Genomic DNA, 27,077 nt, shown 5'->3' on the forward strand with positions numbered 1-27,077 from the left:
TGAAGTGGACCTGGATACTACTATGGCACCGGGCTTGGGTGAGCCCTCTACTCCTCCTCAGCATTTGGATGATGGTGCGTTTTTTCGTGACTCGTCGGATGCTGGTCCTAGTCTTGCTCCTCGGCATACCTGTGTTCCTTTAGATTATGCTGGTAGAAAAGTAAAGTTTGTGTTTAAAAGAAAGGTACGGAATGGATTCGAGTATTTTAGTAGACCTAAGTTCAAAAAATCTTCCAGGACTAAGTTTTTTGATTTGCCTTTTACTAATGCTTCTTCATTCTCTGATGCTAACCCTTTATCACTCCCTCCTGAGTGTTTGATGGCATTTCTTGGACTGCCTGGGTTTAGTTATACCAAGCCAAAATCTCCTAACATTCAGGGAATGGCGTTGGTTACCAGGGCAAAGAAGCGACACCATCAGTCTGATGATTCTGCCCTGGATTGCAACTGTTTTAAGCGGTTAAAATATTCGGATTCACTGGTCTGGGATTTCTCCTTTTCACCGCTAACAGTTTATTCTTCTGTTTTGTCATGTTCTAGCGTTGAAACTTCAGCGCCTTTCTCAGGTCAGGTGGTGGACCTTAAGTCACCACCAGGGTATCAATGACTATCTTTTGTTGGAATTTTAGGGGCTTTGGAGAAGCGGATGATCCTACCATTCCGTATCTACATCAATGTGTCCTTAAATATCATCCGCTGATTTTGTTTTTGCAAGAAACTCACACTAATGTCGAATATGCAATAATGAAGACTACCCATCTTGGATTTCCAAATTACTTTGGGGTGGACTCTAATGGGCGTAGTGGTGGTCTTCTTTTGTACTGGGATGACTCTGTGAATATACAAGTTATGTGTAGTTGCCCTCGTTTTATTTTTTGTAAGATGGGCTTTAGTGTAACTCAAGGTGTTTTTAGTGATATGTATGTAATGTTCCTTTATGGGGAACCTGTTGTTCAATATAGGTCTGGTTTATGGGACAGAATTTCTAATGTAATCTTGGATTGTTCTTCTTTACTGGTTATTGGCGATTTCAATCAAGTGGAACTACATTCGGACAAACTTGGTAGGTCAGTTTCAATTAGGGGTGAAGCTGATTTTACAGCGTGGAGAATTCAGAACGGTCTCGTCGATATTCCTTTCTTTGGTCCACGGTTTACATGGATGAATGGGCAACAAGATGAAAATTATATTATGGAACGCCTTGATCGGGCATATGCAACTCAGGATTGGTTTGATCTTTTTCCTTCTACTTCGGTTCTGAATTTACCTATTCTTATTTCAGATCATTCGCCGATTATTTTACGCTTTCTCCAACAATCAAAATCACGTAAGCGACCGTACCGTGTTTATAACTGGTGTCTTCAAATACCGGAAGTAGTGGCTCTTGTTTCTACTGCGTGGAATACTCCAGTTTCTGGATCCTCTTCACATGTGTTGTCCCGAAAGTTGGCTGCTGTTCGGTTTGCTATTCTGAATTGGGTTATTCAACACCGCATTTGCTATGGTATAAATTGGTCATCGATTGAGAACGAACTTGAGCTAGCATCTACTTCTCTTTCGGATTCTGCAGCTGCAAATATATATCAAAACCTGAGATCTTCTCATCTTCAGCTCATTTCTAAGCAGCACGGGTACTGGATTCAGCGGGTCAAGACTCGTAAAGAAATTCTGGATGGCCTTCCAACTCGATTTTTATTTAACCGAGTTAAGCAAAGATCTTCCAAGCAGCGTTTTCTTTCACTTCGAACTCCTGCAGGAAGCTGGCTTAATGACCCGACTGAAATTGAATCAGAAATCCTTTCTCATTTCCGTTCTATTATGGGTGCATCTCATTCTTCCCATGTCGAGTATTTTCAGTCTACTGATGCCTTTCTTACTGAGCTGGATATTCCGTCACTTTCCTCCGCTGAATGTTCTCTTTTATCTGCTCCGTTTACTGAGGATGATGTTTTACGCGCGCTTCGTGGTATGGATGGTTCAAAGTCACCTGGCCCAGATGGTATTACACCCCGCTTTTATCAGTTTTTTTGGCCTCAGATTGGACGCCTCGTGTCTGCCGCCATTTTACAGTTTCTTAATACTGGAATTATGTTGAAGGAATGGAATCACACACATATTGTACTTATTCCGAAAGTAGACCACCCGGAGATGGTTACTCAGTATCGCCCTATTAGTCTTTGCAATGTCATTTACCGCATTGCGTCCAAGTGTCTTGCAAGCAGGCTTAAGTTGGTGATTCCATCACTTGTATCTGATTCTCAACAAGCTTTCGTTCCTGGACGCTTAATGACAGATAGCTGCCTTATTGCACACGAAGTTATGCATTATATTAATAAGACGAAAAAGGGTACTAACTGTTTCGCTGTGCTTAAACTTGACATGAACAAGGCCTTTGATCGGGTTTCCTGGACTTTCCTCATACTGATTATGAAGCACATGGGATTCCCAACTTTCTGGAGAAATATTATTTGGGAATGTGTGTCTACGGTCTCTTACAAGGTTCTTATTAATGGAGAACCTTCTGAAGCTTTCCGACCGTCTTGTGGTCTTCGGCAAGGGGATCTGATGTCTCCCTATATTTTTATTATGTGTATGGAGGTTCTGTCGCGGCAGCTAATCAAAGCTGAAAAAACTGGCTCCTTAACCGGCCTCAAGATTTCGCGATACGCCCCAACTCTTTCACACCTGTTCTATGCGGATGATGCACTTCTTTGTTGCAAAGCTACTCCTTCGTCCTTTGAGACATTGCGGGTTCTGTTCAACGAATTTGAGTCTGCTTCGGGACAAATGATAAACCTTAATAAATCCTTTATTAAATTCAGCCCGAATGCACCTGAGGATTACCGAGCGCATTTGACTTCTATTTTGAAGATGAATCCTGTTCCCATCTTTGGTACTTATTTGGGAGTTCCTATTGATATCCCTCGTAAAAGGTCTGAGCTGTTTCAACCTTATATTGATAAAATTACTACTCGCATTGTATCCTGGTCTGCTGTCCATCTCAGCCAACCGTGTAAATTGATCATTATTTCGGCAATCTTGATCGCTTCTCTGAATCATGTTTTCTCCTCGGTACCTATCCCTCTCAGTGTCTGTCATAAGATTGATGCCCTGCTTGTGGCTTTCTGGTGGCGAAATGATTGGAATAAACATTCTATTCACTGGCTTTCGCAAAATGTTCTGCAAGCACCAAAGGAATATGGTGGTCTAGGCATCAAAAACACTCATCTATTGAGTCAAGCCTTGCTTCTTAAGAATTTCTGGCGTATTCATTCACATCCAACGGATTTATTGGCAAGATATTTAGTTCCGAAGTATGGTCGGGACTTGCCTATCCCTTTAGTTAGGTCTCGTGTTTCTCAACCGTCGTTTGTGTGGTCGGGCATTTGTCAAGCCGTTAGTGCAGCTAAGAACGGCATTTGTTGGAAGCTTGGCAGTGGAAAGTTAATTGATATTTGGTCAAGTCGTTGGGTTAACGGTAATATCCCGTCTGTTATCTACCCTACTCCGGATCCTCCACCATCTTTTTTTGATTTCATACTGGAATCGGGTGACTGGAATCCTACCATGGTCTTCCGATATTTTTCGCCTTACTGTGCAAAAGAAATTATTGCTTCGGAACCTCCTGCTCCAAACATTGACGACTTTCTTTACTGGAAATATACAGAAGATGGTGCTTATTCGTCAAGGTCGGGCTATTTCTTCCTTTGGTCACAGTCTTCTGCAGCCCATTGTATCCGACCTTTTGTCCATAAATTTCCTTGGAAGCATGTGTGGCGGAAAGAAGTTTCGCCGAAGTTCTCAATTATGTTATGGCGGATAGCTCATAATATTATGCCAACAAGTGATAATTTGATATCAAAAAATGTGCAAGTTGACCCGGACTGTCAACTATGTCGGACTTCGCCTGAATCAGCGGACCATTTATTTCGATCTTGTTCTATTACACAGCATATATGGAAATCATCCGCCCTTGGGATAAATGCTTTAGCTAACCCCTCCATCTCCATTATTGCTTGGATTGCAGACTTCATATCATATCTTCATCATCAATCAATGGTATCTAATCAAAAGTGGCTTTGGCTTTACTTTTGTTGTGTTCTTCAAGCCATCTGGACTACTCGAAACTCAGTGATCTTTCGGAACCGTATTGTTGATCCCGCGTTCACTTGTCGCCTTATTGATGATCTGCTTCATTCACATATTCAATTATCTGAGGTTCACTCTTCACTGTTGAACTCCTCTTCTGTGTCTTTTTCGCCTTACCTTGTTTCAGGCAAACCATTACTTCAAGAAGATGCGGTCACAATCTCTATCTCACTACGCCGAGTCTCAACAACGACTTGTTTCACCTGCTGTATCTCTAATTGTGTTTTGGGGTATTCCAAATCGACTGTCGTACGGGCAAAATCATCTTTTGACGCCTCTACTAGAGCTCTTTTATTGGCTATGCGGTATGCTTAGTCTGTGGGCCTTAGTTCTGTTTGTTTTCAGGTTACTTGTTGTAAACTATCTTCAGTTCTGGCAAGATCTTTCCCAGTACCAATTAGTGTGCGGAATTCCTTCCGAGAAATCCGTGCTTTGTTTGTACTTTATCCTCACTGGTCTGTAAGCCTGGCTACAGGCTAACTACATGTACACGTGTTTGTTTTCTTTAATATAATCAGTTTATTATTGTCAAAAAAAAAAATCTACAAAAGCTCTTTTTTTTCCGACAAAAGTAAACCGATATATTTAAAAAAAACCTAGTTAAAACGTCATTACAAAAACAAAAACAAAAACAAACCAAAGTCTCGAAACTAGCCAGTAGCTAGACTAACTGACCAGTTACGATGTGAACGAAGAAATGTGCGAATTGCAAGAAGTGAATTTCGCACAGCTATTGGTACTGGCTTTTGAGAAGCCAGAACTGAAAATAATTTTTTTGATGAAATCACAAAGGTAATTTCGGGGTAGATAACTGTCTCCTGACGATTCATAACTTGAAGTAGAGCTCGAGAATATGCAGCAAAAAGGGATGAGGCACGCATGTAGGAGAATTCAGCTACGCGAAAGTTTGATTCAACCATAATAGAATATCCATTTTGTAGAGAATTCCTGGAGATGCAGAGCCGATAAGAAATCGCAGGCTGCAGAGTTGAAAGATGATTATCTGCGGTAATCCGTAAAACTTGGTTCAGAATGCCGTCATATCGGAGAGAAGGCAGTTGCAGGTGTGAGTGATGTAACGCTTCAGCTAACTGAAGGATGCGAACAGGCACAAACTCACGGTTTTCAAAAACAACAGAGTTACGTGTGAGCTAGATGGATCTCAAGATAGCACAAAAATGAAGTAAACAATTAAAACCAGAAGAAGATGCTCGATGAAGATATGAAATGTGATCTGCTAATTAGCGGACGAAAGGGACATCTGGATTAGCCAAGGAATGTATGTCAAGTATCGACGAACGCCAGATATGCTGAATAACATCACAAGACCGAAACAAATGTTCAGGAGTTTCCATATCCGTTCGACATAGAGGACAAGAAGTATCTAGACGAACTCCTCTGTGAGCCAGAACCGTCCTTGTTGGGATGGTATGATGGGCAAGCTTCCAGATAAAAAGAGGAAATTTACTTGAAAACGGGAAAAGCCATACCAATTTCCAAGGAAAAGAGGGAAACTGTGGAATTGCTGACGAATGCTTGGATAAAAGGTATGAGTATCCCGACTGAATGTTGTAGCAGCCATCTTCAATATACTTCCAGTATAGATAGTCATCATCTTGAAGAAGAGGTGGTTCCATGGCCAAAACATCTTTAGCAATTGAGTTATTAAAGAAACGAAAAAGACTACACGAATCCCATGATCCATCTTCACGAGTAAGATCAGAGAAAGAAGGCAAGTGGGTATCTGCTGGTTGTTTCATACATGGGGGATGACCTTGTACCCAGTGGCTACGAATGAGATCAATGGATTTGCCATTTCCAGCTTTCCAGGCCATAGCTTTAGAGCATGTTGCAGCTACCCGACAAATACCTTGCCATACAAAGGAAGGCTGCGTAACATTGGACTTGAGGTTGGGAATTGGAAGATCCTTTCGATATTTTGGAGTGAGGTATTTAGCCAAAATTCCCGTTGGCTTATGATGTAGGCGCCAAAATTTTTCATAAGGTAAGCTTGACTGAGTACAGTCACCGATTTAATTCCCAAACCTCCTGAGTCCCTTGGAACATGCAAGTGTGGCTGAGATAGCCAATGAATTGATCGATGTGAAGAATTTTTACTCCACCAGAAAGCAGCAATTAAAGAGTCAATCTTCTTAGACACATAAAGCGGAAGGGGAACATCAGCTAAAATGTGAAACAACGATCCAAGAAGAATGGAATTGATAATAACAAACTTACTGGCTTGAGATAGGTGGAGAGAAGACCAAGATGAAATACGTTTGGTGATCTTATCCAGAATATCATGAAAAGCTGTCTTCATGCATTTAGGTATGTCAACCGGAACAGCCAAATATGTACCAAAAGAATCAGAAGCTTGCATACGCAGAATAGAGGTCATATGGGATTTAAAGTCCTCCGGTGAATTGGGACTGAATTTAATAAAAGATTTCTGGAGGTTAACCATTTGTCCAGAGGCTTTCTCAAAGTCTAGAAAAATATCTCGGATAGACTCAAAAGAAGCAGGTATTGCTTTGCAGCAGATGAAAGCATCATCCGCATAAAAAAGGTGCGATAGAGGCGGAGCATACCGAGAAATCTTAAGTCCAACAAGTTGTTTCTGGGATTCAGCCTTCTGAAAGTGACGAGAAAGAACTTCCATGCACATAATAAACAAATAAGGAGATAGAGGATCTCCCTGGCGTAACCCACAAGACGGATGAAAGGAGGGCGAAGGTTCACCGTTTATCATGATACTTTAAGTAACCGTGGAAATGCATTCCCATATCAGATTACTCCAGGACTGCGGGAAACCAAAATGATGTAACACGGACATGAGAAAATGCCAGGATACTCTATCAAAAGCCTTATGCATATCTAGTTTGATCACCGAGTAGCAGTTTGTCTCCTTCGTAGTCTTGTTAATATAATGCATTATTTCATGAGCAATAAGGCATCCATCAGACATGAGGCGACCCGGGACAAACGCTTGTTGGGATTCAGAAATAATAGATGGCATAATCAATTTGAGTCGATTTACCATACACTTGGAAGCTAAACGATATACGACATTACATAGGCTGATAGGTCGATACTGCGAGACCAACTCAGGGTTATCAACCTTTGGTATCAGAACAATGATGGTATTGTTCAATTCTTTCAACATAACGCCAGAGTTGAGAAATCTAAGAATTGCCGAAGTCACTAACTGACCTATTTGTGGCCAAAAAGTCTTGAAAAACTTTGGTGTAATACCATCAGGACCCGGAGATTTTGAATCATCCATACCTCAGAGAGCCAGCAGAATATCATTTTCTGAGAAATGGGCTTGTAGTAAAGAGCATTCAACTGGTCCAAGCTTGGGCAAATTGAGTGTAGACAAAAAAAGATGGATAAAACCCTCAAGACCGGCATGCGCATTTGTAGAATTATTACAGAGCAAATTGGTGAAATAGTTGACGATTTCATCTGTAACAGAAGCTGGTGAATGTAACCATACTCCATCAGATGTTCGAAGAGCCATTATACGATGCTTTGTAGCGCGTTGCTTAACTCGGTTAAAAAGGAAGCGTGTTGGATAACCATCTAAAACCTCAGCTTTAATTTTTGAACGTTGTACCCAAAAAAGTCGTTGGTTTCGCATAAGCTGAAGGCGAGTTGAGCGCAGATGCTGAAAAAGTGATGCTGAGTAGTCATCCACAATACTAGCAGCAGATAAATCCAAATCAGCTTCAATTTCCGACCAGTTAATCCCATTAGAATACGATGACTTATAACCCATTGCAAGATAAAGCGACGAACCGTAGCTAATTTACGTGACAGCACAAACATTGAGGATCCAAGAAAAAGAGTATTCCAAACTCTTGAAACAAGATCTTGAACTTCAGGGTAAGATAAGCACCAATTATCAAGGCGATATGGCCTTTTACGAGGTTTAGAAAATGGACTCAAAGAAAGGATGACAGGTGCATGATCGGAAACCAAAATAGAAAGATGTGAGATAGAAGTTGAAGGGAAAAGAGTAAACCATTTTTGATTGGCATACGCACGGTCTAGACGTTCCATGATGATTTTACCATTGTGTTGATTATTCATCCAAGTGAAACGGGGACCAGAGAAAGGAACATCCGATAGGCCGTTACTAATTTTCCAAGTGGTAAAATCACTTTGGCCACGAATGAAGCTTTTACCCCCTAACTTATCATCAAACAACTCAACTTGATTAAAGTCCCCAAGTATCAACAAAGGAGAAAGGCCAAAAATCTTGGAACTTAAAAGATTCCATAAAGCTTGTCGATACTCAAACCGTGCTTCACCATATATAAATAAAACATATTTTACATCATTTGTACAAGGTGCCCCAGGGGAGGATAATTTACAAAGGATAAAGTGAGATTCTAAAATTAAGGTAGTTAAAACTATAGAATTATCCCATCGCAAAAGAAGGCCCCCACTACGACCAGTCGAATCTACACCGCAATAGTGAGGCAGGCCCAGATGAGAAGTCTTATCAGATGCCGAATCAGAAGAAGTCATGGTTTCTTGCAAAAACAAAATGGACGGATGATGTTGCTGGACACTTCGATGTATAAACGGAATTGTAGGTTTATCCGTCGATCCTAGCCCCCTACAATTCCAGCAAAAGATCTTCATTGGTAAACGGGTGGCGAATTAATGTCCGCCACCAGACCTATATCAGGAACAACCGCTTCATCTCTGGACAAAGAAAAGGGAACAAGCATTAGAAAATATCCATTCAAAAAATTAAATGGACCAGCTTGTTCCAAACATGGTTACATTATCACACGAGAATCCATTAAAGAGAGAACGAAAGAATCCAAAGGTTGTTTTTGGCCCAAAACCGAAGAACATGAAAAATGACAACCATCAGACTATTTATACCGAAAAGGCAAAACAGAGGACGACGCAAGCAACAACTCAACTGGAGTTGGTTCGGAAACAGAATCCACAGCCAAGTCCATAAAACTCGATCTATTATTGTATTTAAATCGAGTACGGCTGTAATAATTAAACCCAACTCCTACCTTACGTTTGAAGACAAATTTCACCGTCCTGCCAAGAGAGTCCATAGCAAGAGGATGACCAACAGAGGCAGAATTAGAGGAACGAAAAAGACAACTAACATCAGTTATCTGCGGTGGAGTTGATGGTTCGACAAGGCCGAGGTCTAAAGAATCGTCCTCCTCATCATCAGGCACGGCCATACGAAAAGCCGGTGAAGGGTCTCTAGCACGAGACGGTTCACCAACCTCAAACCCAGGTGGAACAGCCGGACCTCTGACAAGAGGAAAAGATTCAAGAAGTATTTCTCATGACTGATCCTCATGGACACAAGAGTCAGGAGAGTAAGCAAAGCCATGACCATCGAAATCATCATCCGAGGAAGATGAGGAGAAAGAAAACACAGGTGATTCTCCTCAAGAATCCATAATGACCGGGTCCGAAGGGGCAAAAGAACACAACTCAGTGTTCAAATACTTTAGACGAGCAGGCAAACCCAAAATATCAGGGCTGTAAAAGGGGGATCCTGGTGGGCCATGTAATACCAACAAACCACGAGCCGAGAGCTCGTCTAACCTGCCCTGAATACCACGCATCCTATGCACCTTACCAGAGGGGCAGAAAGACACACGGTGACCAACAAGGCCACAAGTTTTGCAGAAACGGAAAATTACTTCATAGGAAAAACTGATCCACTGATGCTCTCGCTCACTAAGTGCCAAAAAACATCCAGGGATAAGCGGCTTAGATATGTCGACCCAAACATTCACTCGCACAAAATTGCGAGGTGGAATCAGTGAAGGATAATTTTCCTCCTCATAAATATCTCCAACATGGGAGAGGAGAAAAGCGGCAACCGAAGTGTTCAAAAGAGGAATTGGAAGGTGTTTCACTCTGATCCAAAGAGGAACAATGTGAAAAAGCAAGTTGTCCAGAATAGTGGTAGCTGTAACAGTGCGGAACACAAACAAACTCCCTTCAATGGTCACCGTCTGTCTCTGTCGAAAATAAGCAAGGTCAACTGCTGACGAGAACTCGAAAATGTAAAACGGTTTCATTGCACGGATTGAAACAGAGCCATTAAGAGTCCAATGTTCAGAAATTTTAGATTGGATTCGGAGAATGGCCAAAAACCGTTGGTCCATAATTTTGGCAAGGAGAGATTTTGAAAAATCAACCCCTGAGAAATCGGCGCATAGATATAAAGGAAGCTTAAGACTGACACCAGCTTGACATAGGTTGGGCGAAGAGGAAGAAGCCATGATAGGTTTTGATAAATTTGAGAAGAGAAATAGAAATCAAGAGAAGAAGAAGGTTAAAACAGAGGAAAAAAAAAGGCGGTTGAAGGTCGAAGAGGAGGAAGGCAAGGTGGTTATAAAGACGGAGGGGAGACAAAATTTGATGAGTTGTCAAAAAGGCTTGTTGCATGAAGGACACCTCAGCAAAGAAAGGGAAGGTTTGGCGAAAAGAGAACTGTAGTGGTGGGGAAAGATAAGGTTAGGCGGAGGAAAGGAAGGCGGCTGAAGGAGACTTACGCTCAAAGAAACTCAATTTAAGAGCAACTCTATTTTTAGAGAGAAAAATTTTTTCCCTACAAAGCTCTTGTGCCGTACACAATAACATCTTTATCTAAATCTCGGGTTACACCTGCTACTCTCTTTATTTTGTTCCTTGCCTCTCAACAACTTTCAACTGTTACTAGAATATGAGAGGAGGTTTTATGATGAATTTTCTATCAACTTTTCCAATTTAAGGTAACACGATTCTACCGGCCCTAATATTATTATTATTATTATTATTGTTCGGGGTTATGTGTTTACATGCTAATTGTTATTAGTTTCTTACGATTCTTATGTGCTTATTTGAGTTTAATGCTAGTAATTGTTATTTATATTGGTAGTTAATATTTTCTATTAATAAGATAATTTTATGATTTGTGAGATGAGTTATTTTTATAGTACTTGATATTGAAATTAGTATAGAAATTGGAGACAAATTTGGGGTTTTAAGTAGAACAGGTAACATGGAATTGGATTGTGTGGTACTTAGTCATTATTGAAATAGCTAATGGTGATAGATTTTAGTATGAAAACCTGTTCGTAATATTGATGCTTCTTAGTGAAGTGAGTTTTGAGTTTTTCTTATATAAAGGATCTCTGGTATACATTACGGAGTATTATATTTAGAATGGTTCTCAAATCTTAGGCCGACATAGATTATTTCGACAGTTAAGTATGTTTTGGTAGTGGCCGGGTGTTTTATAAGAGATCTTCATAATGTATTGTTATTTGTTGTTTCCTTTGACCTAGACTCATGGGTGAGTAGCTTAGAGCCTTGTTCTCTAAGTGTTGAGCACGGTTCTTTTAACCTTTAACGATATTGATATTGAAATTGAGTTGAAAATTGGTTACTTGTATTGAGTTATGAGTTATGGGGCTTCTGTGCCATGTTTTCGGTCCGGAGTGACCTGGGTACTGAGTTATATTATTTGAGTTTGAAATTGATATTGAGATGGAAATATTGTTTAGCGGTTTTATCCGCCAGTTCACTCACCCCTTGTCCTTGGTCTTAGGGTCGACGATGAGAATATGATATCTGGTTACTTTGGAGTACTGTATTATGAGACGGAGTAATGAATGAGACAGATTAATTAGCTGGTTAATTATAGAGGTGATGAATGTGTATTGTATTAAAGGAATAGTATGGAATAAGTTAGAGGTTCAGACTAGTTTACGGGGAGTGTTTTTATTATTCTCTCTGTTTATTTTTATTTTTACATGTCTGTGTTTCCACGCCATGACCAAAAACTATTCTACTTATATTGAGGTATTATCTGTTACTCAGCTTTCCGGCTGACTTGTTTTCTCCCTTCGGGGCTACTCATCATGGGGGTAGTTCCTTTTTGTCTTCTGGTTTCTTTTTCAGGTCTTCCGCTGCTGTTTAAAAGGATTTTTATTTCAAGAGATGATTTTTATTAAAGACTTTGTAAAACATTTGTTCCATTTTGTTTTCATTTGTATAAAAGAGATTTTGTTTTAAGAGACTTTGTATATTAATTATAATATCCTTGTATTTCGGCCAGTTTTGTATGTAAAAGTAAGCTTTAATTTAGCCGAAAATCAGGGGTGTTACATCGGCTCACCGGGGTACTAAACTTGTTACGTTGGGTAAGTGGGTAATAAAATGTTATTACATCGAAATTTGGATTGAGCTCAACGGAAGTATTCGTGACCGTAGTCGCATGTGTTCCGAGCTAAAGATGAAAATTAGAGTAATTTTTATCGACCGAGAGTTCTAGAAGTAGAATCGATTAAGAAGTTAATCCATCGAGTTATATTAATAAGGGATGACTTGGCTCACCATACCCGTATTAATATGAATTTGGATCTCGGAATCATTTATGATAGTTGGGTAGATGTCACTATATAAATGTTATAACTTGTTTAAAATGTTTACAAGTTTGATTAAAATGACAAATGTTAATACTTCCTTTACTTCCTTTATTGCCTTGTGTGAATGCTTCTCGGGTAGACCATGTCACTAAGTCTATGAGATCCTTATCTTTGGAAGAAAAGGATGTCGAAGTAAGTGGGAGTCCTAGCAAGCAAGTTCTTGCAACAAAAGAGAAATGGTTCAAAAGGAAGGGAAAGAAAGGTAGAAAATTCAACAATGGTAACAAGATGGCTAGTGGGACTACCAGAGGAGCCAAAGTTGATGATGAATGCCTTTACTGTCATGGCATGGGACATTGGATGAGGAATTTCCCCATATATTTGGGAAATATAGGGGATGGACTTGTTATTCCACTTGGTAAAATTCCTTCTAAAATTTATGTTATTGATGTTAATTTCACTTCCACCACAACATGGGTACTAAATACTGGTTGCGGTTCTCACCTTTGTAATCATTTACAGTGGTTAAGAAACGTGGAAAAGCTGAGCAAAGGCGATGTTGATCTCCGACTTGGGAATGGAGCTAGGGTAGCGGCCACATCCAAGGGTACTTATGTACTTGTTCTAGCAAATGGATTTGAGTTGTATTTGCATAATTGTTTTTATGTACCTTCTCTTTCTAAGAACATTATTTCAGTTGCTATGTTAGACATAGAGAGCTTTAATTTTGCCGTTAAAAACAATTGTTGTATTATTTCTAGAAATGACTTGGTCATAGGCCGAGGCTCTTCATTAATGGCTTTTATGTTCTAGAGACTTCAAATCCAAGGAATGACATTTATAATATACAAACCACGAGACTCAAATCAAGTGATCCAAATAAATCGTACATTTGGCATTGTCGATTAGGTCATATTAATGAGAATCGCATTAAAAGATTAGTTTCTACTAATATTATTAAACCATTTGATTTCCAATCTTATGGTATATGCGCATCTTGCCTCCTAGGCAAAATGACTCATAATCCTTTTAGTGGTAAAGAGACACGAGCTAGTGAACTTTTGGGCATTATACATACCGATGTATGTGGACCAATGAGTGTCACTGCTAGGGGTAATTATGACTACTTCATTACCTTCACCGATGATTTAAGTAGATATGGGTATATCTACTTAATGAAGTATAAGAGTGAAGCTTTTGAGAAATTTAAAGAAGTTCAAAATGAAGTAGAAAACCAATTGAACAAAAAGATAAAGACACTACAATCGGATCGTGGTGGAGAATATCTTAGTAATGAATTTGATTCACACTTGAAAGATTGTGCCATTGTGTCACAACTCACTCCACCGGGTACGCCACAACTTAATGGTGTTGCTGAGAGGAGAAATCGAACCCTACTAGATATGGTTCGATCTATGATGAGTCTAACCGAGTTACCCGACTCGTTTTGGGGTTTTGCAATCCAAACCGCAATCAAATCATTGAACAATAGTCCATCAAAAGCAGCCGAAAAGACACCATATGAGATGTGGAAAGGAAGGGTTCCTAATATATCCTACATGAAGATTTGGGGATGTGATGCTTACGTCAAGGTAAAGACCGACAACAAGCTAGCCCCACGATCCGAAAAATGCATCTTTGTGGGTTACCCTACTACCTCCCGAGGCTACTACTTCTACAAACCTCGTGAAAACAAAGTTTTTGTGTCTAATGAGGCTATCTTCTTAGAAAGTGTTTTTATTTCTAAGAGACAGAGTGGGAGAAATTTTGAACTTAATGAAGTTTAAGAGACACAAACCGAAATAGAGACAGATGAAGAAGCACGTGAAGACGTTCCCTCGTCGTCTAATTCGGAAGTTACTCCTCAGTTGAGGAGGTCGGGTCGAGAAATTCGTCATCCTGATAGATACGTGGGACTTATCGAAGAGGATGGGAGTCTTGATGTGTTGATTCTAGAAAGCGACGAACCCGCCACCTACAAAGCTGCAATCTCTAGTCCTAATTCGGCTTTATGGCTTGAAGCCATGGAATTCGAAATTAGTTCTATGCATGAAAATCAAGTTTGAAACTTGGTGGATTTGCCTGAAGGGGTGAGACCTCTTCAATGCAAATGCATCTTCAAAGTAAATAATGACATAGAAGGACATGATGATGTCTACAAGGCTAGGCTAGTAGCAAAGTGTTTTACCCAAGTTTAGGGTCTTCACTATGATGAAACCTTTGCCCCTTTAGCCATGCTAAGATCCATTCGGATATTGTTAGCAATTGTCGCATTTCATGACGATGAAATATGGCAAATGGAAGTAAAGACCGCTTTCCTAAATGGGCATTTAGAAGAAGAGGTGTACATTATACAACCAGAAGGTTTTGTAGATCCTATAAATCCTAACAAAGTGTGCAAGCTTAAGAGATCCATTTATGGTCTTAAGCAAGCATCTAGAAGCTGGAATCATCGATTGAATCATGTTATAAGAGAATATGGTTTTACTGGAAGTGTTGAGGAACCATGTTTATACATGAAGTTCAGTGGGAGCAATGTTGTATTCCTAATATTGTATGTGGATGACATACTACTTATTGGAAATGACATTCCAATGTTATCCTCCATCAAGGAGTATTTGGGAAATTATTTCCAAATGAAGGATTTAGGAGAAGCACAACGCATACTAGGTATCCGGATCTGTAGAGATAGACCCAAAAGGATATTGGCATTGAGTCAAGAATCTTATATTGAGAAGATTCTTCGACGCTTCAGCATGGATAAGTCTAAGAGAGGTTTAATTCCTACGGGTAGTGGAATCATTTTGAGCAAGTCTCAATCCCCCTCCGAACCCGAAGATGTTGATCGCATGAAGTTGATTCCTTACCCTTCCGCTTTTGGATTAATCATGTATGCCATGATATGCACTCGTCCTGATGTCTCATATGTTTTAAGCATAACTAGTAGATATTAAGAAAATTCAGGTGAGAGTCACTGGATAGCAGTTAAAAATATCCTTAAGTACTTGCGAAGGACTAAGGATTCTATCTTAGTGTTTGGAGGTAACTCCGAGCTATGTGTTAAGGGTTACACAGACTCGAGTTTTCAAACAGATAGAGATGATATGAAATCCCAGGCTAGATTTATATATATGCTTAATGGTGGTGCCGTAAGCTGGAGAAGCTTCAAGGAAGCTGTGATTGCGGATTCTACTACGGAGGCAGAGTACGTTGCAGCATAAGAAGCTGCCAAGGAAGCCATGTGGATTAGGCAATTCTTGGAGGGGCTAAAGGTAGTTCCCACCGCCAAAGATCCTATCACGATCTTTTATGACAATAGTGGGGCAATATTTCAAGCTACAGAGCCCAAGTCTAGCAACAAGTCTAGACACGTACTTAGAAAATTTCATCTAATTAGGGATTTCATTGAAAGAAAGGAAGTAGCGATTTGTAAGGTTGGAACGGATGACAACATAGCTGATCCATTGACCAAACCTTTATCGCAAGAAAAGCATGGCCATCATGTTGTATCCATGGGTCTAAGGCGTATGCCAAATTTGTATTAGATTATAAGATATGAAAAGAAAAACCTTTGTTTTTGGTTCATATATGATAATCGCATTTGTTGTTTGAGTTTATTTATACAAACTCGTTTATTAATTACTTTGTTTTATCCAAAAGGGTTGTAGAGACAAATTGAACCCCATTAAAGTGAATTGGATTAACATGGTATTCGCCCCTAGTTACTTATATGAGGTGACGTCTCGATGTGACTAGAGTGTGATGCGATTGATGGCAACATCAAGTGCGTTAGAGTCATATGGGATGACTAGTCGATCACATAGGCATACTGTATGGGACACTCTGTCGGGCAGTGACCGCTTATAGAGTTCTGGTAATTCATAAAGCCTGGTCGTGGCAAGAGCTACTACAGTATTCTTATGAGTCAATTCTTTTAACTAGAGACTATTCGCCCAAGTTGGCACAAATTTCTGATTAGCTTTGATTTATACTCTACGACTGTAGTAAATGAGTTCAAATGGGTATATTTTGGGTCATGATGAACTGTAGCTGAACAAAGGGAATAGTGCGATAGGAATTGTCCACCTCTTATCAGGGTTGTTTGAAATCTCAAGGCCACTCGAGGAGTAGTGAACTGGAAATGCGTGGCCACGCTCGGAAGGTATCTATGGTAGATAATTTCGGTCAGACAGTTAATCTCCAGATCGAGGAAACCACTCAAGATATGATCAAGTGCAAGTACGACCTGCAAGACACCTTACATTGAGTGGGAGATTGTAATAGGACAAGAGAATTGGTGACGCACACTTGTCTCGGACAAGTGGGAGATTGTTGGAAAATGTGTCCTCAACAATAGTGCGATCACGTCATTTAAAATCATAATTAAATCTCATATCAAGAATACGAAAGGGATGATTCTTTATATAGTCAACTGATCATCATTAATCGGTAATGATTGGCTAACTAGAGTTTGACATTACTGTCGTATGACGGTGGTGGTCGGTTGATCCCTTTAGGTCACACCTATAGGATGAGGCCCAAATAGATATTTAATTAATTGTATGCGATACAGATTGATTAATTCCTTAATTATGGGAGTGCGATTTTACGTCTTATTGTAATGTGATTAAATAAGATTTAATTTAGTAATTAAGTTTTAAATTACTAAATTAGTTGAGGTTTTATATAAGTTTTGAGGTAGAGGTAATTGGTTATTTAAAGTTACAAGGAGTTGTAATTTTAATTAACTAGCAATTATAGGACCCATTATATATTAATTTAATGGTAGTATACTACTCAAAAGTGGAGTGTATATTATATTATTAATTGTAATATTTAAGTGTTAAATGATTACATTAATAATTAATTATGTAAGATAGTTAAACATATGACTTATAAGCATTTGTGGGACAAATGACAAAAGGAAAAAATGGACCAAAAGGGCTCCATATTGCCGGCCAAAAGAGAGAGCAAAAGATGCTCCTTTTGTCTTTTATTTATTTTGGTTAGAGTGTGATAGTGACATATCACATAAGCTTTAATAATACTACATCTTACAATACTCTACCTATACTATAGCTTTAAGTAAAACAAGAGAAAAATATTCCTTCTTATGCATAAGAGCAACCGGTTTTTGGCTCTTAAAAGGAAGCATTTGTTGCTCATTTTTCTCTCTTGCTACTTACTTGTTTTCACTTATATTTTCCTCACATGCAAAATCCTCAAAACACTCTCAAATACTAATACTCTTCAACTATTGCTAGAAGTAGTAATACTAGAAGTATTAGTAATATTAAGGAAGCATTTCTACTATATATCTAGTTAATATTAGTAGGAATTTTTGGGTTGAATCTTGGGTGCAACTTATTGGAGTGTCTTCTATACTTCGAGTCTTAGGAGGATCATCCAACATATTAAGCTCAAGAACAAATAAGAAAGGTGACCTTATTTAGGCCCTATATGTCGAACCATATACAATGTAAGGGACATTGTTTTTCTCATAAATCTCTTATTTTGTTATGCATGCACTAGATCTAAAGAACAAATAATTAAGAAGTTAATTAGTTCACTATTAGAGGAGTCTAATAATAGGTATATGAACCTAACACCTTCTCCGTGGTGTCATAGTTCACTTGGGCGGCATCAAGAGTCTTGCTTATGTAATAGATACCATGCAAAGTCTTTCCTACCCGTTAGCCAAGAATCACTCCAACGGCGTAGTTACTTGCATCGCACATGATCTCAAATGGTAGTTCCCAATTTGGTGGTTGGATGATTGGTGCCGAGATTAAGGCTTCCTTGATTCTATCAAAACCTTCAACACACTCATTAGTGAATTGGAATTGGGCATCTTTAAGCAAAAGTTGAGTAAGGGGTTTCACGATTTTGGAAAAATCTTTTATAAAACGGCGATAGAACCCCGCATGACTGAGAAAGCTCCGCACTACTCTCACATTCACGGGAGGTAGAAGTTTCTCTATCACTTCAACTTTGGCTTTGTCAACTTCGATGCCCTTTTCCGAGATTAAATGACGGAAGACAATACCTTCATTGACCATGAAATGACACTTTTCCCAATTCAAGACAAGGGTAACATCTTCACATTTTTGCAATACAGAGAAAGGTTATGCAAACAAGAATCAAAGTCTTTTCCGTAAACGCTAAAATCATCCATAAAAACTTCCATTATTGTTTCTAAGTAATCGGAAAAAATACTCATCATGCATCTTTGGAAAGTAGCGGGAGCATTACATAGTCCAAAGGGCATTCTCCTATATGCAAAAGTACCGTAGGGACATGTGAAAGTAGTCTTGTGTTGGTCATCCGGGTGTATCGGGATGTGAAAGAATCCCGAATACCCGTCAAGGTAGCAATAGAATTTGTTAGAGCCTAACCTCTCAAGCATTTGGACAATGAATGGTAGGGGAAATGATCCTTTCTTGTTGCAGAATTTAATTTACGATAATCGATACACATACGCCAACCGGTGATCTTTTTTGTGAGTATTAACTCGTTCTTATCATTTGTTACCACCGTGGTACCTCCTTTCTTAGGTACCAGTTAAATGGGGCTAACCCACAAGGAATCCGATATAGGATAAACGATTCCCGTATCAAGTAATTTCATAACCTCCGTTTTTACAACTTCTTGCATGTGGGGGTTTAGTCTCATTTGGCCTTGAATGGTAAGCCTATGGTCTTCTTCTAGATGGATTCCTCATGTTTGTTTCCCCTAATTCCACATTAACCCTAGCTAAAGGACTACTCACTCATGATCAAGTTTAGCATGCTAATAAGGTTGTCCAATCATACTAACAAAGCAAAACATGATGAATAAATTATGTGATTAACAATAATTAAACAAGGGTAAAAAGGGATTATACCTATGGAGATGATCCAAATAATAAAGCAAAGAATAATAGAAGTAATCTTGATGATTGATGGAAGGTTTTCAATCGTCCAATAAACCCCAATAATCTTCTAATTACCCAACTAAACTAAGAACCATTGAGAAATTAAGGAAAGATTAAGATGTGATTAATGTTGAGAAATGTATTACAACTAAATTAAGACTAAATTAAGAGAGGATTAAGATGATATTAAGAGTTAACTAAAGGTTGATGATAATCTAGGTAGTACAATGGGGTATTTATACTAAAATTAAGCACAAGGATTAGGGTTACTAATGGCTTAAATGACTATTAAGACCCTAAGAGAAACTTGGTAATTTTGCTCCTCATAGAGGGACATGCGCGGATCGTTCTTGCAACTCCCACCAGAATCCGCTCGTCCTCAATTGTTGCACGGCTAGTCCTGTAATAATATCCGCTCGGGCTGGCAGTCGGGACGCTCGGATCGTTCTCTGGTCCGCTCGGATCCTGCTCTGGGACGCTCGGATCGTTGGACAGAGTTCTTCTCTTGTTTGGCTCCTTAAAAATCCACGGGGATTGTGTTGGGGATGCAAGGATCTTTTCATCATTGCCCATTTCACTTTATTTATTTGCTTAGGCCTCTAGTGTCGGTCTCCTCTTCGATGCTTGGTTATTAGATGGGATCCATTTAGCTCCATAAATGCAAGGTTAGCGATCCTCTCCTACTAAGGACACAAAACCTCAAAGAATATGCAAAATGGGAAACTAAAGATAAGAAATGACCCTAATATATGCTAGAAAGCATGGGAATGAGGTTAATTCGGGGACTAAATGTGCTCAAATATGAGTCACATCATTAACATAGATTCTACTCTATATAGTTCTACTCTTTATTGTATAATATACAACGGTAGTGCATAAGAACCGTGTTAGAATATAAACACCTCTAAAAATAAATGGAAATGAGAAGCTATTAATAATGTAATTACAACGGTTCTTATAAGAACCGTGTTAAATTATGCAATTACTGAATAACATATTTTAAATAACCTTTTTTCTTTCTTTCTTTCTTTCTCTCTCTCTCTCTCTCTCTCTCTCTCTCTCTCTCTCTCTCTCTCTCTCTTATTACTCAAATTATGTCAAGTGGTAGCTCTTATTCTTCCTCTATTTCAATAGGGACATATAATTGCTTAGTTCCAACAGCATTGCAGACTTCTTGAACTTTGCAAAATCCGGGAAGAAAGTTTCTTACTTGCAAATCCTATAATCCTGAGACTAAAATGTGTGGATGCAATTACTTCAATTGTGTTAGTGAACCAATGACTGAGTGGCAGAGGAAGGTTATAAACAGGTTAGTGAATGAGAAAAAGAGCATCGATATCGAGATTACTCAAGTGAGAAGTATACTACATCAACTTGAAGAATCGAAGCGGCGAAGTGACAGTGAAATATTGAAGGCAAAAGAAGAATGCAAGAAGTTAACCATGGATGTCGTAGAACTCAAAAATAATGAGGCATGGCTTAAGTTAATTGTCAAATTTCTTCTTCTAATTGTTATTTACCTAGTTTATTATGTATGGTGGTAGTTTGTGCTCTTTATGTGTAAACTTGTAATCCTTTAAATTAATGGAAATAAGCATGATTTTCTGAGACACATATTGTAATTAGCTGGCATATACCAAATGATGCTTTATTTCTTGGCGGTAATCAAATACAATGAAATATAAAATAAAACGGTTATACCCAAACCGTTATTCAGGACGTATACAGTTATAACGGTTCAGGCCATTGTTATGCATATAAAAATGATGCTTTATTTCTTGGTGGGAAAATCAAACAAAATGAAAATATTACAGACAATGGTTATTTCTAACCCGTTGTAGATAGTACTAATCAATCACGGTTTTAAACAAAACCGTTGTCTGTTTGGAAACAAAATACAACGGTTTTTATTTTACCGTGTTTATTACTTTCCAATTAACAAGGTCTTGCAAGTGTTGTATTATTCACATATATACTCTTAGATTCCTCTCCCCCACATAATATCCTCAAACATTAAGCTTCCCCTCAACCACCAGCCTACCCCATCGTCGTCGTAGTCATCGTCATCATCGCCATTGCCGCCGCCAGATCAATCCGGATTCTCCTCTTTAAAGAAGTAATAAACCCTCCTCTCTAGAGATTTGTTTGTTATTATAAGTATGCATTGTTATTATTTGTTTATTAATTTCAGTTTTAGATATGGTCGAAAAGCGCAAAAGAAACGATGGAAATGCTTTAGGCGAAGACTCAGGTGATGAGTATAATTTGCAACACACTGCGGGTCGAATGCACCACAGGGTTTCCCTAGAAGCAATAAATTCAAAGATACCTAATCCTTTACAATGGATAAAGATACGGGGCTGCCATATGGTGAGTATGCCGGGTATTTTGCGAGTTGGATTGGTTGTTGTGTAAGACAGTATGTGCCTCTCGGTACGCCGCGTATCAGTGAAATGAGTAAACTACGGAACACCATGCTAATAAACAGAATAAAGGTATGTATATACAATAATAAATATTTTAGCTGAAATTAAGTTACTATTTGATATGTGTATTAGCCGAAACACTTGTACCAACTATGCTCATCATATATGCAGTTAGCTTAAGTTGTCCCCGAAATGTATGATAAGTACCTCAGTTCTTGGAAGTTAAAGATTGCCAAGAATCACTTGTTCAACAAGGAAACCGGGGTGATGAACAAGAAACCACCAACAAAGAAGTATCTCTATGTCAGTCAAGACCATCGGGATAGGTATATCGCTTATAGGCAGTCTGACAAGTTTAAGGTAACTTAATAATAATAAGTAAATAAGTATACTTAGTTTACTGTTTGATCATGCTTACGTTCCTTGATACAATTTATTTGATGAAGGCTATGAGTGAGAGGAACAAGGCGAACATTTCAAAGAAAAAGACCGTCTTTTACGCTCCCGAGGTGGTTATAGATTGATTAAAAAGAAACTTGTAAGTACATAATTCTTATAGTTCATAGTAATCATACATATTTTGAGAGGATATCAATGTGATGAATGAATTGTAGGCAAAGCTTGGAAAATTCAGTCGTCACGACGCTTGGGTGGAAGGTCACACTCCAAAGAATGTAAAGACGGAAACTAAATATGATAAGAAAATCAAAGTGAAAATTGTAACTTTGAATAAATATGTCACTCCTACCACTGGTGGTCGGAGTTATATAATTGTGAGTTGCTTAACGTTTTTATGTGTATGTAGAGGAACTGTGAGAAGGAGGTACAGGAAGGAAAATGGAAGCCTCAAGGACGTGATGACATTCTTGCTAGGGCAATCGGCAAAGCAGAGCATCCAGATCGTGTGAGAGGGGTATCGACGCATGTTGGTATCACTAAGTATTTTGGGAAAACTACTCGAAGTGGCGATGATTCCAAGAAGGTAACTATAAATACTGTATTTGAACCAACGTAATTTATAACTATATATGCTGACATTAATTTCTACTACACAACTACATAAAATAGCCAGGTTGATGGTGAGAATGTTGAAAACTGGGGAAAAGCCATCATAAAAAGAGTTGGATATGGTTAAGAAGTCATAAAGGAAGCAGAGGAAGAGGAGGAGGAGGATGAGAGAAGGAGGAGGAGGAGGAGGAGGAAAGAGAGGTAATAATATTTATGTCTTATATATATACAATGTGTTATATGATTTGGAAAATCAGTACGCGTTATATGGACAAGTGTTAAATGTACAGAAGGAAGTCGGGGAGGACATGGCAAGGGAGAAGGAAATGGCAAAGGAGACTGAGGTGGGAGCCGAGGATTGATATCAGGCAGTTGAAGAGGAAGAGGAAGCCAGGAAGGCCGTGACACAGGATGAGATTGAGGTAGTTGATGATCAGACGTTCTTCTCTACACCGAAAAAGGTAATAGCTGCTAGTTTATAATTATTCATCTCAGTACACGTTTTTTAGATATGAAATTTATTAAATGTAGTGAATGTATATGTACTAATTGATAAAAGCTGTTGTGAAGGGCGATTGCAAGGTGGCTTGTCGTCTATTCTATTTACAGGGGAAACATAAAGTTGTTGGTTCTAGGGGATACGTGTTCGCTTACAACCGGCTTCAACAAGTTAAGGTTCATCGTATACCCCTTCGTCACAATTGCAGGAAAGTTGAAGTGTCCCAATTATATAAAGACGAGTATGGGGAAGTAAAAGTACCATTTCCTAATGAGGAGATCACTTATTTGAAAGAAGCACTAAGCTCTTACGTGCAATGGCCTAACAACCTCATCAATGTTGTCATCCCCGAGGTACCTATACGTAGACGTTAATTATTACTTGTTCTTTAAATATATTAGGGTACGAATATTAACACATCGTATTTACTTTAATCTTTACATTTGCAGAAGTTAAGCAAAGCCATGGCGGCAGCTAAAGCAATTACTACTACGTCAACGGAAGTTGTTGCATTCGAGCCTGCTTATGATTCTTATTATGAATCGTGTGAATATAAGAAGAAAAAAAAATGAAAACTGCTTCGCTGACGGATTTGCACAACCTGGCTGTAAAAAAGTCACCTAGAGGGGATGTAGTCATGAATAACATTGAAGAAGAAATTATGGGCGCAGCCGATATAGCCATACTGGACCTGAAGCAACTGATGGAATTTGTCGACCTTGACAATTTAGATGCTAGTCACATTTTGATTTGGATGAAGTAAGTTTTATTAATAAAATTATTTAGTCATTTCCATTTACGAATTATGAAGTTTGTTTAAATTATCAATTACAATAACATTCTTCGTTCCATGTGGCGTAATAGGTACCTCAATAATCAGTTCGCTGAGTGGAAGGTCCCAATTCACGCCTACGGATTCTGGAGTCCTAAGGCGTTCTCTGTGCACAGAATTTCATACTAAGAACAAATCAATAGTATCGCTCGTCGGTTGATGTCGACCAAAAAACTATGGCTTGCCCCCTACCATGAGAATATGTATGTATAGTACGTGATTATTGTAATGAGTCATGGTTCTATAAAATTACTATTAACATGCTTAAATGCGTGTAAATGAACTAACAGTTCAATGTCCCAAATTGAATAGGAAGCATTGAGTGCTTGTAACACCCTCGCACACCAGGACGCCTTACCAAGGACCATCCTAGTGTATGAAGGTGTTACCATCTCGGTTACCCGGGGTAGTAGATCAAATAGAAAATAAAAGAACACTTATAATGTATATATATATATATATATATAAGTACTCTTTACAACCATATACACAACTGACTACAAGGATGATAAAGGCTACACTATTACTCATATCTCTGCATATCTAGACCAAAAGCATGGTGAATCAACTCCCTCCATGCCCAGCACCAACAAACCATCTGTACCTACTAAGCCAACTACTCACCATCCCCGAATGGATCACAACGGATATCATAAACAACAACGGGGTCAGTACTGTATAATTAAATAAGACAAACAAGGTAACAACCAGCTGATCACCCACCATCTCCGATCTCCAGAATCACACACAGTATCTGACTACACACCGAGGTGTGTAGCCCTGCCAGATTACCCATCGCAACAGGTAATCCTCGCCGCCAGTGGGGGTGACACGGCTGTCGCGTACCTGTCAAAAATAACCAACTGGCCAACTAACTAATATAGCTAGGGAAGTCGGGTCGAATCCACAGAGAGGTAGGAATTTGCCAGCTAGAACTAGGTTCGTCTAAGTAACCAAAATTGGGGGGTTGTAAAATGTGGTTTCTAAACTAAGAGAGTAAGAGAAAGAGAAATAAAGGAAGAGGGTTTATCAGTTAAAAGAGAATAGCTAAGACAAGCGGTTCACCACAATCGTCCGGTCGAGTAATCTAGGTCCCAGGTCAATGCAATACAGTCTAAGGGGTAGCGAACGTCACCTTTCGGTCCTTGATTCACCCTAAAGTGTAAACAGTTTAACTTTCGTCCTCGCTGCAATACTCTATTGCTCGCTACTAGTCTCCCCCTTCCAACCTTTCGGTCCAGGTCAAGGTCCACTAAGAATAAGGGTCTAATTGCGTCGACTCAATTAGGCAATTACAATTATATGTAGCATTTTAACAACATGGACGATACTAGCATTAACCCGATGGTTGATCACTCTCCCTTCAAATCATGGATCCCCTATAGTCTTAGCAAAGGGAATTAGCTACTCATAACTATCAGATTAACAATAACAACGACTAAGCAAATTAAACTAAACATGGTGAGTAATCTACTTAATTGAACAGTTATGAAACAAAGAGGGAAAAGGAATTAAGAGGAATAAATACGATAAAGAATTAAAATGATAATACCGAATTCGAGTAGCAAGGTAGAGAATAGAACTCCCAAGAACAGTCAAAAGTAACAGATGAAATGTACGTAGTAAAGGAGATAGGAGTAACGTAATGTTCTCCTCGGTCTTATACTGTAAAAACACCTAAAACCTAATCTATGGACTGATTACAAAAGCCCATAAAAGATTAGGCGGAAATAAACCAAAAACACACGAAATTCTCTCGATCGAGCAGAGAGATTACTCGATCGAACTCCAAGACACTCGATCGAGCTAGGGCAACCTCTCGATCGAGTACTGCTCACTGGACCTCCTCGATCGACTCCTTCAGCTGGTCGATCGAGCAGCTTTGAGTATGTAAAGCATTCGATCGAGCACAAAGGCACACGATCGAGCTATATAAGCGCATCAGGACTTGAATTCCTTCCTTGACTCAGCTCATACGTCCTCCAAGCGTAAGATTCCTAAACTCCGGCTCCTTATTTCCCATGAATGCATGCAAATGGGACAATTAAGGCTCGATTTAGCTCCTCCTCGGTCAATTCCTGCAAATTACAATAAACGGACCAAAGTAGAACATTCGGGGTATTTGTAGCCGGATGCTACATAAAAAAGCACGAAAATGCGTGTAAAAATGAGGTGAAAACCTTATATAAAAGACACGCATCAAATCTCCCCAAACCAAACCTTTGCTTGTCCCCAAGCAAATATGAATGCAACTAAGGGTGAACAATAGAACGGGACCAACGCATCAGCTACGGATCATCCATCGAACCAATTTAATGCAACAAAATGACAAAGTGGCAGCCGAAAAGTGTAAAGAGTTAAATTAATATTTCAAGCTTATCAACCGTCGACCTTGCAAGATTCAAAGATGTCGGACTCTCACGGGTCGCTCGTCACTCAAAATCAGGTACAGGGTGAGTATATATGTGAAAGATAGGAAGAAGCAAGACACTCACCTAACTCGACCTATAAGAACATGCATGCAATTAACATGAATAAAGTCTCTACAACCGTACATAAGCATTCCAACCATACTAATGACCAAGACACGTGCCGAGGACTTACAATTGGGTTAGTGAGGTAATGGGTAGGAAGGGGCAAAAAATGAATTTGGATATGTGGGGTTAATAGCTAGGCTAGCAACAACGGATCCAAAAATCGACTGCATCCCAACTTCGTACTCATTACAACAAGATGAAACGGTGCAAAACTATGCACTAAACTTCACAAAATACCAAAAATCGTCAACTCCCCATAGGATATAAATAAGGCATGGGAGTGTGAAACAATGCACAATTCT

General features: G+C 39.1%; 3 protein-coding genes across 3 annotated transcripts; 1 reads left to right on the forward strand and 2 right to left on the reverse strand.

Annotated features, from left to right (window-relative positions):
- The first annotated feature begins 603 nt into the window (after window positions 1–603).
- On the forward strand, window positions 604–4,464 carry LOC141607768 (uncharacterized). Its single transcript, XM_074427118.1, has one exon. It carries the CDS (start codon window positions 604–606, stop codon window positions 4,462–4,464), a length of 3,861 nt encoding a protein of 1,286 aa, XP_074283219.1.
- A 1,540-nt stretch (window positions 4,465–6,004) lies between these two features.
- LOC141607769 (uncharacterized) lies at window positions 6,005–6,808 on the reverse strand. The gene has a single exon (XM_074427119.1). The coding sequence runs from the start codon at window positions 6,806–6,808 to the stop codon at window positions 6,005–6,007; it is 804 nt and encodes a 267-aa protein (XP_074283220.1).
- Window positions 6,809–7,435: 627 nt separating this feature from the next.
- Window positions 7,436–8,682, reverse strand: LOC141607770 (uncharacterized). Its single transcript, XM_074427121.1, has 2 exons — window positions 8,048–8,682; window positions 7,436–7,952 (listed from the first exon to the last, which is right to left on the reverse strand). Exons 1-2 carry the CDS (start codon window positions 8,680–8,682, stop codon window positions 7,436–7,438), a joined length of 1,152 nt encoding a protein of 383 aa, XP_074283222.1.
- Between the last annotated feature and the right edge of the window lie 18,395 nt (window positions 8,683–27,077).

Source organism: Silene latifolia, chromosome 10, assembly GCF_048544455.1.
Source record: "Silene latifolia isolate original U9 population chromosome 10, ASM4854445v1, whole genome shotgun sequence".
NCBI lineage: Eukaryota > Viridiplantae > Streptophyta > Magnoliopsida > Caryophyllales > Caryophyllaceae > Silene > Silene latifolia.

Bases quoted from the DNA above. Each gene is read 5' to 3' on its own strand.
- LOC141607768 (XM_074427118.1), top strand. From the start codon at position 604: ATGACTATCTTTTGTTGGAATTTTAGGGGCTTTGGAGAAGCGGATGAT.
- LOC141607769 (XM_074427119.1), bottom strand. From the start codon at position 6,808: ATGGAAGTTCTTTCTCGTCACTTTCAGAAGGCTGAATCCCAGAAACAA.
- LOC141607770 (XM_074427121.1), bottom strand. From the start codon at position 8,682: ATGACTTCTTCTGATTCGGCATCTGATAAGACTTCTCATCTGGGCCTG. The intron at 7,953-8,047 runs GTGCTTATCTTA...CACGTAAATTAG, and splicing joins CCATATCGCCTTGATAATTG to CTACGGTTCGTCGCTTTATC.